This window comes from Pseudorca crassidens, chromosome 7 (genome assembly GCF_039906515.1).
Source record: "Pseudorca crassidens isolate mPseCra1 chromosome 7, mPseCra1.hap1, whole genome shotgun sequence".
In the NCBI taxonomy this organism is placed as follows: domain Eukaryota; kingdom Metazoa; phylum Chordata; class Mammalia; order Artiodactyla; family Delphinidae; genus Pseudorca; species Pseudorca crassidens.
Genome location: NC_090302.1, coordinates 5,669,415 through 5,681,649, shown reverse-complemented (window position 1 = coordinate 5,681,649; position 12,235 = coordinate 5,669,415). Strand labels below are relative to the sequence as shown.

The window sequence follows — 12,235 nt, the reverse complement described above, 5'->3', positions numbered from 1 at the left end:
TCCTGACCCTGGGATTCCACTGGGGACCTGGTGGTGAAGGAGGGCGCAGTGTGGACCACATTGATAGAAGACCCAACACAAACAGGATGTGGTCTGATGAGGGCCAGACGGGGCTGCCCTTTGCCCAGAGGCCCGCCTTAGGGATGCAGGCAGCATCCTTAACTATGAGCCACAGGCATGGCCCTTGAGTACCCTTGGAAGAGGCATCCGAGCCCACCCTGCAGAATCCTAACAGGGATCTGCCTTTGTGGGGTCCGCCTTGCGCTCGCTGCTCACACACCCGCCGCCCAGCCAGCACCACCGCTGCCGTGGGCTCCGGAGGTCAGATGCCTGTGGAGCCGGCCCTGGCCTTTCACTCTGGTTCGGTGTGAAGTTCTGTCCGGTGCCGTAGCTCACCTGCTCTAGAGCCTTAGAGGGGCATCCGGTGCCCAGAGCCTGAGCTGGGCAGTGGGAGAGCGCGCAGAGGGGTTTGGCGAGCCCCTCCCTCAAGCCCATGGCCCCCGAGCCGTGGTAGGTTTGCTCCTTAGAAGGGAAGCTCAGTCTTCCCATCACCAGAGCCCCAGGGCCTGGCTCGGTGTCTGCGGCCCACTTGGGAAAGGACAGACGGACCAGCGAGTGTTTTCAAAACTCCTCTGCCTCTCTGATGTGACTCACGGAGATGAGGCTGTTAACCCACTGTGGGGTTTGCCAAGGGCTGGGTGAAGGTCCTGGTCACGGAGGACACCAGCGCTTGTCATCTCCCCAGGTGAGCTTACGGGCCAGGATGGGGCGCATCACGAGTTGTCTCCTGCACCGCACCCCCACAGTGGGCTTTGGGGCTGGAGGGGGCTGTGCTGTGGGCGCTGAGTCCCTGTGGGATCCACGCTGGTCCAGGCGTGGCCACGGCCGTGCATCCCGCTCACGCCTCAGGGCGCCCACCCCCCAACTGTTCACAGCAAAGTCTGCTGCATCCCTCCCCCTGCACCCGTGTGATCGCAGAGCGTCCCTGGAGTCTGCTCCGGGCACAGGGGGCTGTGCGGCTAAGCCAGGGTGCGGGTCCCGGCTGGGCGGAGCGCTCAGCAGAGTGTTCTCCAGCCACCAGCCCAGGGGCAGGGCCGGCGCCCAGGATGGGGAAGCGCTGCCCATGGGTGCCCTGCTGACTGGTCCAGGAGCGCCCCTCCCCTGCCCATCCCCTCCTCCTGTCCCACCGCTGCTGGGAGGCCAGCAGCAGACCGAGAAGGCCCAGCGCTGCCCCAGCGTCTGCTGCTCGCCGGGCCTGGATCTTCCCTCCGCTGAGAGTGATCAGGTGCTCGGTGAGGCTGCGGCCGCCCTGCAGCTGTCTGGGGGGAGCTGCGCAGGCCAGGCCGGGGACTGAGCACAGAGCATTCCGTCTCCAGGGCCCCCATCCAGCTGGCCTGTCACCTTTGCCTGTGGGGTTGAGGCAGTGGAGGGACTGAGGGGTGGAAAATCACCCCCCACGGGAATAGACGGCCTCGGAGACCCTTCCCCACCCCCAGTGCCCTAAGGGAGGGGCCGGAGTCTTCACCCCCTCATGGTGAGAGAGTGGGGAGACCGAGGCCCCCAAGTCAGAGCCCTGTCCTGCGCTCCCCTCTCCAGCCCTGTCTGCGGCAGGAATGAGGTCAGGAACAGGCAGAGAGCGTGGGCTGCCTTTGGACCCCTCGGGATGGGGTGGCGTGCACTCTGGCCTCCCTTGGCAAGGGTGAGGACTTTGAGAGCAGGTGAGGGCAGAGGGTGCACCCATGGGCCAACCGGAGCAGGTGCAGAGCCAGGGCTGCCTCTGAGGGGCTGGCGTGCGCGTGCATGCACGTGTGCGCACGTGTGTGCATGCGTGCACGTGAGATGGGAGGGGCGGTGTCATTTTATCTCCCTGGTTAGTGCTGGTTTGTTGAGACACAGGGTGCTGGTTAACGATGGCGTGCAGCCTGCAGTGGGTCACCAAGTCGCTGTGAGGCCTTGGGCCAGACGCTTGCCCTCTCTGTGCCTCCGTTCCCTCGGGTGTAAAATGAGAGGTTTTGGTTCCCAAGCTGCGCTCTGCGGAATTCCTCAGGGACAGCTGTGGAGCGTGGGGAGGGCAGAGGTGAGGTCGAGCCCCGAGGGCCACACACCCCCCCAGGAGGAAAGCTCTGCTTGGCCGTTGACACATTGGACCCCAAGAAAATTCTGCTGTGAAAACCACCACTGGCCTGGCTCCCTTCAGGACGGGGGCCTGGGGCTCTGGGAAGTGGCCATAGAAGGTCTCAAGTGTTGGGCATGGGTTGCCTGGGGGGCAAGACTGGGGGCGAGTATGACTCCTCGGCCCCAGCCCTCAAGTAGGGGCACCTGGAGCCAAGTCTGATGCCAGATTTGGTGCCAAGCTTCCCAACTCCAGGGGCTGCCAGGTGATCTCCAGAACTCCTGACCCAAAAGGTGGTTTGCAAGCGCACTTCACTGGATCTGAGAAAGATTCCGTGAACCGGGCCAGAGCAGCTTGGCTTGGCGGCGGCAGGAGAGGGACCCACCTGGGGGGGAGGGGGTGGCCCCTGGGGAGCAGGGTGGCCACAATTACCTCAGTGACTTCCCATGGCCTGGCTCAGTGGTGTCACCCCTAGGCGTCCCGGGGGGCCTGATACGAGCCATCCGTGGGCAGGAGGGCACGCCTGTTGGTGAGAACACTTTCTGGAGGGGAGTAGTTAGTGCTGAGGATGGTCTGGGAGACCTCGGGCCGCACGGCAGAGACCTCTGTCTGCACAGGCGGGCAGTGCGGACGCTCCAGCCACGGGTGCCCTCGCAGGTCGGCCCGAGGCAGGACGTGGGGCACATTCACTTCCCCTGGCCCTGCACACGGGCACTCGATAAATATTGGATTTCATCGCATAACCTCAGGAGTTTGCTTTGTCCTTAAGCTTCACATTGGTTTTATGAATAAACAGGCATCAGGGACTGTTTTTCTTAATAAAGAGTCTCGACTCCTCAGGACTGCAGCCCCGGCCACAAGGGAGACCCACAGGGACCGACTGTGACCCTGGGGACCGTGATGGGAAGCGGCCTCCCCTCCACCCACGCCAACCCCCGGGGCTGCTGGCCAGGTGTGGAGCCGGCTCTGCCCAAGGGTCTCGGGCAGCTCCTGGGGGCAATAAACTGTCTAGGGAACACTTTCCCATGCAGAAATAAAGGCGCTGGGGAGTCTGGGGAAATGGTACAGGAGGCGTCTTGGAATGCTGGGGTGTCTGATCCACCCTGTGGGGCGCTGAGCAGGGTGGGGGGCAGAGGCCCGAGTCGGTCACCACGAGACTTTATTGGAGACAGGACCACACACACGACAAGTGCACACAGGCCGCACTAGCATCTGTCCATCGCAAGCTGCGCTGGCCTCTAGCTCCCTCCTAGCCCCGCCCCTCTTCCCACCACAGGTCTTGTGTGGAGTCAGGCAGCCTGAGGGCACAGCAGGTCAGAGCCCGGTTCCCCACTCCCTGCCCCCCAGTCCCGCCGAGGTCCAACTTCAGCCCTCCGGGTTTGCCGAGTCCTGCCAGCTGCGTGGCCACTCAGGGTTTGGGGACGGCCCTCTCCCTGCTAGCGGATGAAGAGACAGGCCCTGGGGAGGCCCCAGCACTCGGACCAAAGCCTCATGTCCTTGTCTGTACATCCTCTAATGTGTCCTCTGGTGGGCGTGTGGCTCCTTAAACCCCGCCGGTCCGAGCCCTGCTCCCGTGCCCCCACCTCCGCCCTCCCCTTCTGCTGTAGCAGAGGCAGCTGGCAGTCCTGTTGATGAACCCCACGAATCCTCCGAATCCTGGGTGGCGGGGCTCCCACCTTCCAGGCCAGAGGCCTGCGTGGATGAGGGTGGGTGGCCGTGGGGGACCCAGGAAGAGGTGGGCCCTGGGATATGGATATCGCTTCTGCCCCAAGGCAAACATTATACAACCTATTTACATGCGGCTGCGGGGGGAACATGCAATTTGAGACCTGCCCACAGCTCTGTCCTCAACTGCTGACTGTGCTGAGGCCATCAGGGTGGAAACCCAGCGTCCGTCCCTCCTCTGGACTCGGGGAGCAGGGGTGGCCAGCTGGGTGGTGCCCCAGAGATGTATCCAAAATTTGCAGGACAAGGAATGCGGCCATTGGCTGATCCCACAGAACCTACCTGTGCTTGTGGAAAGGAACTTTCGGAAGCTTTGGGGGCATAAATGCACTGCCTGAGGATCCCAGTGTAGAGCGCACCCCTCCCCTGCTTGGCTCTCTCCTCATGGGAGAAGGAAGGAAAGGGGAGGTGAGGCGTCAGCCCCGTCACGTGGTACAACTGGGCCGCAGGTACCCCACCATCAAGCCATCAACTCGGGCATCGTGGGTCAGGGTTCGGGTGCAGTGACCATGGGTCCTGGGTGACCTTTGCACCCATCTGTCACCCCTCGGTCTCGGCAGAGCTGCCGCTCCCCCCGGCTTTCCCAGGGCCCCCTTCCCTTTGTGGTCGCTCCCATCTCCAGTGATAGCCATTTGCGCTGAAATCACACTGGGAGCTCCTCCAGGCCAGGGCCCAGGCCTGCCTCGCTCCCCTCAGCCTCCCGGCCCAGGTACTGTGTGTGCTCAGCGCCAGCCTGTGAAGGGATGCCCTTTAGGAAGGGGGGTGCGCTGGCCTTACTGTCCTCACCATGACGGGCTTTGTGCCCATTCAGCCAGCATCTGGTCCGGCCGTGTCCCCAGTGGTGCCAGGCCTGGGCTGGGACCGGGGCTGGTGCTCTCCGGCGGGAAGGAACCAGTGTCTGCAGGTCGGCCAGACGCTCCTGAAACACCCTCACCCAGCCCCCTGCCAGGCCCAAGCGGTGGCACGTCTGTTCCTCGGTCAAGCCCTGGCACGAACGCCCGAGCTTCCTGATGTGCACGCGCATCTGTGAATCCATGAACATCACGCTCACCAGGAGTGTGTTTGATGACAGATCAGGAAGCGCTTGGCACGTTCTAAACAGTGGCTGGCACTGTGAGGCTGGCAGCAGCGGCTCGCCCCAGCCTGGAGCAGGAGGGAGGGGGAAATGGGGCTCCCGGGATGAGGACGCAGGGCCCATCCAGCCTCTGCTTCGTGGCTGGGGCCCAGCGGCCCAGGTGGGCTGCTTCTCTTGGCTTCTAGAGGATGGGAAAGGAGCCAGCAGGAGGTCTCTGGGGTCTTCTTACACACACCCCTGCCACACTGCCCCTACCCGCCCGCGCCTGTGTGCTCCCGTCACCGCCCTGGTGACACTGAGCTGTCATCACCTGTTCCTTGGCCGTCTCTGATGTCAGCTGAGGGCCAGGAGGGCAGGGATGGCGTCTCCTCCCGCAAACCTTGCCAAACGCCGACAGCCAGGTGGGGCTAGAGGGGACCGGCCAGGTCACGTGGCCAGCCAGTGGCGCTCGGGGCCTTTCCTGCTTCCTGCTTCCTGCTGGCCGTCTCTGAATTATTATTATTGAAGCACAAAGCTTGGGGGGAGGGGAAGGGAGAGCTGAACCCCGCACTCCCCCACTTGGCTGCCTTCAGGTGTCCTGTATCGGAAGCCAGAGGAGGGCTTCCCCCCTGCCTGAGGAGGGGTCGCTGGGCTGCCCACCCTCTGGGCGGCTCTCCAGGCTGACCTCCTGGCCCCCTCGGGTCCCCTCAGGCGGGAACGTGGAAAAGCAGCCCTGCTCGTCCTGGCCGCTGGCCTTGGGAACCTGTGCTTCTTGTTGGGGGCAGCAGTAACAGTACATCGGGCGTTGAGAGGATTCAGTGAGAAATGTCTCTGAGTGCCTGGCGGGCACCTCAGGCTCCCCCACTTGCCCGGCGAGGCCCTCCCTGCCCCCGACTCCAGGTGGCAACACCCCCAGTCACCAGCAGGGGGCGACCTCCCCACTGAGACAGCAGTGTCCGGGCTGACCCGGTAACAGCCACCAAACCCATCTGGGTCCAGGCTTCACCCTCCAGGCCTGCTCCTAGGAGGTCCTAGGGTCCCAGAGTCCCTGCCTGGAAATCGGAGGGCGGGTGGTACAAGCCCAGCCCCAGCCCAGCCCAGCCCAGCGGCGCAGGCCCCGCCCCTGCCTTCCACAGGCAGGGGAACGGGGTGGGGTGGGGCGGGGCTCCAGCCGCCCGGGGAAGACAGGAGGCGGGCGGGCACAACGGCCAAGGGGACTGGGGACGTCCCAGGCCTGCAGAGACAGCGGGTTGGCTCGGGGGTGGGGAAGGGCTCCAGGGAACTGATCTCAGTCACCTTGGGGAGCGAGTTCCCGAAGGCAGCTGCACCCCAGCCTGGCCGAGGGGCATGGCGGGATGTGGCCACCCAGCCCATGGGCACAGGCAGCCCTTAGCAGCAGCCACTCCCCAGTCCTTGGGAGAGAGGGCGGACCTCCAGGCACCAGAGGAACGAGGTGGGGGGGGTCCGGAGGTCCAGGGAGGCTGGCCTCAGACGTGACCCAGAAAGATCTGACCCTTCCCTCTGCTCAAAGGGCTCCAGGGGTACCATCTGCCCCTCCTCTGTGTGCCCATCACTCCAGGTGTCTGGGCTGGCAAAGTGGAAGGGCTGCCAGGAGCACGTGGCAGACTCCTGGCCCAGGGAAGGCAAACAGCCCAGGAGCCAAAGTCTGGGCAGGCGGAATTTGGGGTGGTCAAACTCGCCCGGCCCGCAGCAGCCGGGCAAATTGTGGGTGGGGACAGTGCGAAGGTGATGTGTGGCCTCACTTGTTCAGGGGGTGCTTAGTGTCGGGGCTGGCCTGGCCCACTCCATCGCGAGAGTGGGTCAGTCATGTGCGGGCAGGCGGGCGGGCGTCTGAGCAGGAGCGGAGTTCGGGGTGGGCGTGGGGATGGCGAGGGGACGGGCGGGGGCGGAGACGGGCGGTGGGCGGTGGTGGGCGGTGGGCGGGGACGGACAGCGCGCCCGTCTAGCGGTCCTCACGGACCGGCCGAATCTTCATCTCGGAGAACTTGAGTGAGTACTGCCAGCCGGTCCAGGAGGACCACTCGACGCCGTCGGCGTAGGAGGCGTGCGCGCCGCGCAGGTACTGCCCGTTAAGGTTGGATGTGTGGCAGTTGCGGTACCACCAGGCGCCGCGGTAGAAGGCCGCGCAGTTGTTCTCCGAGTGGTCACTGTCTCGGTCCTTGGTGGTGAACCTCATGCCGCTGTGCTTCAGGAGGGAGTCCCCTGCGCAGGTGCACACACAGGTGTGTACTCACGGGGGCACAGGGGCGTGCATGCGTCACAGCTTCCCATACACAATGCAGTCCCCTGGACGTGTGTCCAGGCTGTGCACGTGCACACATGCAGACACGTGCGCCCCCCCACAGGCACACTGGTGCACACCTGTGCGTGCACACCTGCCCCGCCGCCACGCTCGGTGTCCACGCAGCTCACAGGCACGCACGGTGCCGCCTTGGTGGTCCCTAAGGCTGTCCCTGCGTCTAGGCAGCCTCTCCCTCCTCCTAGCTTTGTCACACACTCCCTTTCCTTGCTTTCTTGCCTTGGCCTGAGAGGAGAGACACAGCCCAGAGGGGGTCTAGAGGCTCAGCAGAGCCCAGACTCCAGCTGTCCTGATTCCTGGCTCTGGGCTCACTTTGTTCATCTGCAAAATGGGTGGTTTTGCAGGCGAGGCCCTGCAAGCTTCATGTGGCTGGTGTGAGGACCAGTGGGGACTGGGAGGTGGCAGTGAGAAGCCTTGATCCTGGCGGGGAAAGACCGCCTTTGTCCTCCCAGCTGGGGAGACTGCTAGGCTACCCTTGCCCTTCCCCATCCCCGCCGTAGCCTGGAGCCCCACCTGCAGTGCCCGAGTAGCCGGCCACAGTGAGCGGGTACCCATCTTCCTCGGGGTCCACGGAGAGCAAGCCCACGCCAAAGCTCCCATAGTGGGCGTAGGCTGTGCCGTTGTCAAAGTCCTCCAGGTCCACGTGTAGCTCGTAGGCTGCCTGCGTGGTCAGGGCGTGGATCCTCTTGAGCCCTGGAACGAGGGAGAGAACGGTAGGAGACGTTGGGGGGGCCTAGGAAGCGACCTCCCCAGAGAGAACCAAGGAGAGACAAGAGTTAAGCTCACGTGGCTGCTGAGAGAAAGACAACCACCGCCAAGTGTATGCTGTCAGTCCTGGGCTACTTCCTTCTTCCTGCAGGCCTGTGTTTGGCAGGAAACAGGACTGACAGCTTTTCATGTTTCGTGTTCTCTGTGCTCGCTTTAAGTCAGACTGTGCCTTCCAAATGTTTTAAGCTGAAGGCTGGTAGAAAGACTGCAGGAATCAGGAAGAGTCTGGAAACTCTTCTGGATTGGGGGTGATGCCACCTTTATCTTCTCTGACACTCTGGGCTCCAGCCAGACGGGATCTGGTACTCACATGCACTTCCCTGGCCTCTGAGCCTTTGCACATGCTGTTCCCTCTGCCTGGGACACTTGGCCCTACTCCTCACCTGGCTACCTTCTGTTCATTTTCAGGTCTCACTTCCTCAGGAAGGCTGCCTGACCTCCTGTGGAGGTTGAGGACCTCTGCCAACCCAGGTGGCCCCATCGGTGCTTATCATTCTGGTCCTGGCCGCCTGTCTCCTTGTCGGGCCTCCCCTGCCGTGTGGAAGCTCCATGAGAGAGCAACACAACTGTCCCGCTCACTGTAGAACCCCAGCATCTGAGGGTGGGTCCAGCGCACAGTAGGTGCTCAATAAATGCTGGCTTCGTGGATGAGAGGCAGAAGACCGTGCCCTCTGCCGTCTCTGGGGCTTGGCTCTGGATGGCCCCTCACCACCCCTGGCCCCCTTCCTCCCCCACCCCACCGCAGCCCCCGTCCCTCCCCTCCTCAGTTCTCCTGCGCCCTCCTTGGGGGGGTCTCACACCAGGCCCTCCCCCTCCCCCTCCCCACACTCACTCACACTCAAGGTGCTTCCCTGCCGGTTTGATTACCTCTTGATTAAGAGGGCATTTAATTAAATGCCTTACGAGTTATCAGCATTGAGTGACATTTCATCAGCCGCCCCCCCGCCCCCCCACCCCACTTTCCTTTCCTGCGCGGGTCAGCGTGTGCACGCCCCTAGGGTGTGAGGGCTGTGCGGCGCCCCCCTCCCCACCCAGCCCAGAGGAAAGCCTCTGGTCCAGGGTCCAGGTCCAGGGCGAAGGAGAAGGAGCCATGAGAAGAGCAACAGCCGTACAGACAGCAGACCCGCCAGCACCTCAGAGCAGCCACCCGCACTCCTCACCGAGGACCCGGCCTGGGGAGCATAAGGGCCTCGTCTCCCTGCCTCTCTCGCTCCTCCCTGGGCGGGAGGCTCACAGCCAGCTGCTGTCCCTCTCTGGGCCCCAGGCTGCACACCCGTGGAGGGAGGGCCAGAGGGCTTTCCAAGCTGTAAAGGGAAGACTATAGGCAACAAGGACAGCAGCTGCCGCCCTACCTGGACGGCACTTACAAGTGCAGGCACTGCTGTGAGCGCTGCACGTGGATTCGTGAAGCCAGTGGGATGAAAACGAGTCCAGCGTAATTGAAGTGTCCCTGTACAGCTCTTAGAACAGCGCCTGGCCCATTGCACACATTATCCAGGCGTTTGCTGCTTCTGTCAGGATCCAATGAGGCAGGTGCTATTATTTATTTTTATTTTCATTTTTTGCGGTACGTGAGCCTCTCACTGTTGTGGCCTCTCCCGTTGCGGAGCGCAGGCTCAGCGGCCATGGCTCACGGGCCCAGTCGCTCCGCGGCATGTGGGATCCTCCCGGACCGGGGCACGAACCCGCGTCCCCTGCATCGGCAGGCGGACTCTCAACCACTGCGCCACCAGGGAAGCCCCGGCAGGTGCTATTATTATCCCTGTTTTAGAGGTGAGGAAAATGAGGCACCGAGAGGTTAAGGAACTGGCCCAGGTCACACAGCTGGTAAGTGGCAGATCTGGGATCTGAACCCAGGCAGACTTGCCCAGACTCTGTGCTCTCATTCAGTACTTTTGTTTTTAAGGTATTTCTTCCCCAATTTTAGAACTCTATTTATTTATGTTTTCAAAATGGACACTGCTTTACATCATCATCATGAAAATAACGCATGGTCTTTAAACAAAGGAACAAAATCCAGTAGTACGTGAACAATGAAGTGAAAATGTATCTTCCCAACCCATCATCTTTTGTAAACAATTATTTAGAATTAACCACTGTTAACAAGTTGATTGACGTACTCCAAGACTTCAAAAATATGTCCTTCAGTTCTTGCCCAGGACAAGTAATCTGATCCAGGAAGAGGGCAAGAGGGAGAGCAGCCCAGTGGGGATGCTGGAAGATTCCTTTCCCCACCACTGAGTGGCCGCTGGTGCCCATCATTAGCACCCCACTCCTGCGGGCGAATCAGGGCTCCATGCGCAGTCCCAGTGCCCATGAGGGTGCCCTGAGGGAGGGCCGGGTTCCTCTGGGATTTGGTCCCCCTCGCCTCTACCCTTCTTCCCCTGAAGGCCACCTCCCTCCCTGCCTCTACCTCCCCCTCAGTCTTTACTCTCTGGGTTTCTCCAGCCCTTGTTGATCTGCCAGGATGCTCACAGCCCTGGGGGTGAGCCAAGATCAAACCCCATCATCTATCAGAGTTCAGATCACAGACAGTGGGGAGGAAGATCCTGGTGGAAGAATACTGAGATGCCCATCATCACCCCAATGAGCTCCCAGATGGATTAAAGACCTGAACCTACCACCTAACACTGAAAAAGCATTTTAAAAATACTCCTATTTAAAAAATTTTTATTGATATAAAACTAGGAGGGGAAAGCAGGGCCTAAAACTCAGAAGATATGAAGGAAACGACTAGCAGCATTGACTACATAAAAATTGAAAACTTCTAGGAAATAAGCAATAATGTTACCAAAAAAAAAAAAAAAGCTGAAAGACAAATGACCAGGAGTAACTACGTATCATGTGTATCTGACAAAGAATCAATAACCTTAATATATAAAGAGCTCCCATAACTCAATAGGAAAAGACAAAACACACGATGAGAAGGTGACAGGAGAGTGTGGAAAAGCAGAGGCAGGGAACAGCGCAGGGCAGTCGAGGGCTGGGCTGAAGTTGACATTCTCGTCAGGGCTCCCTGTCTGTCAGGAGCTAATCAGGGCCCCGCTTAAATGCTTCTCCCACACCCGGTGGCTGCCGACAGATTTCAATTAAGATGCCGGGAGTGGCAGAGGCACCAGTGCTGCTCCAAGTGGGTGGGTGGTGCTGCAGGAACAGGGTCCCCACCTGGCCAACTTCTCCCTATCTTTATACACCCACCTGGGTGTAGGGGATGGGGAAGGGACTCGTCACCTGGAAGCTTCTCTCCCCTGACCCCTATCCTGCCCTGCTTTCATTCACTCAGTTCAGAGTATGGTTCAGAGCTTGGATGGACTCCAGCGCGTGAATCCGGCTCAGGCTTCCCTGACTCGTGCGCGTGCGCGTGCGCGCACACACACACACACACACACACACACCAGCCTATGACTTGGGTTACTTGCCACCTCTCTGGGCCTCAGTATCTTCATCCCTAAAAGGAGAGGACACAGCAGTCCCATCCCCCTTGTGTGGGCATGCGGTGTCAGGGCTGATGTATATAAAATGGGCTGAGCGCACAGCAGGAGTGCGGTACGTAGGGGCTGAGGTCACGAGGTCCATCTTGGGGTGTCTGGCCTTTCCTGTGGCTGGTGCTCGCCTGGGCACTGGGGACACAGTGGAGGTCAGGGCAGAGAGGGTCCTGACCCTCTCATGGACTCCAGGTGGGAGGGAGATAGACATTAAGCAAATGACAGTGCAAAGCAGGTGCCTCTGTGCACAGGAGAGTGGGCACGCATCTGCATCCCGCCCCTGGGACCCACCTTCTCCTGGGCTACCTGGGACCCTTCTGACCCCCACCTGGAGCCCAGACCTTGGCACCCAGCGCCCCCTGGTTAGTGCTCCCGGCCAGCCACATGCCTCCCCCTTGCTCTCCCCTCCTGCCTGGCTGGGGAAGACTCCCGAAATCCGTGCCCAAGAAAGCTGAAGGGGGACAGGTATGCCGTGAGGTGATCAAGGTCATTCAAACGATGCTCGGGGGTGGGGCGGGGGGCGGGGGGGCACGTGGCTCCAATGACATGTGTTTATTTTATGTTAAAAATATAAATGGGAGATGACTGCTAAAGGGGCACAGGGTTTCTTTTGGGGGTGGAGAAAATGTTCTGGAATTAGATCGTGGTAACGGTTCTGTGAATATACTAAAAACCAGAGGGACTTCTCTGGCAGTCCAGTGGTTAAGGCTCCGCGCTTCCAACGCAGGGGGCATTCCTGGTTGCGGAACTAAGATCCCCCACGCAGCGCG

The 12,235-nt window shown here is 61.1% G+C and overlaps 1 protein-coding gene across 1 annotated transcript in view; it reads right to left on the bottom strand.

Moving 5' to 3' along the window:
* Nucleotides 1-3,178: 3,178 nt before the first annotated feature.
* The window catches only part of FIBCD1 (fibrinogen C domain containing 1), a 34,075-nt gene continuing 25,018 nt past the window's right edge, over nucleotides 3,179-12,235 (bottom strand). The window contains exons 6-7 of the mRNA XM_067742940.1: nucleotides 7,726-7,905; nucleotides 3,179-7,115 (exon numbers count right to left, since the gene is read on the bottom strand). Of these exons, the coding sequence (XP_067599041.1) occupies nucleotides 6,856-7,115; nucleotides 7,726-7,905 (440 nt within the window). The 3' untranslated portion in view covers nucleotides 3,179-6,855. The remainder of the gene's footprint in view (nucleotides 7,116-7,725; nucleotides 7,906-12,235) is intronic.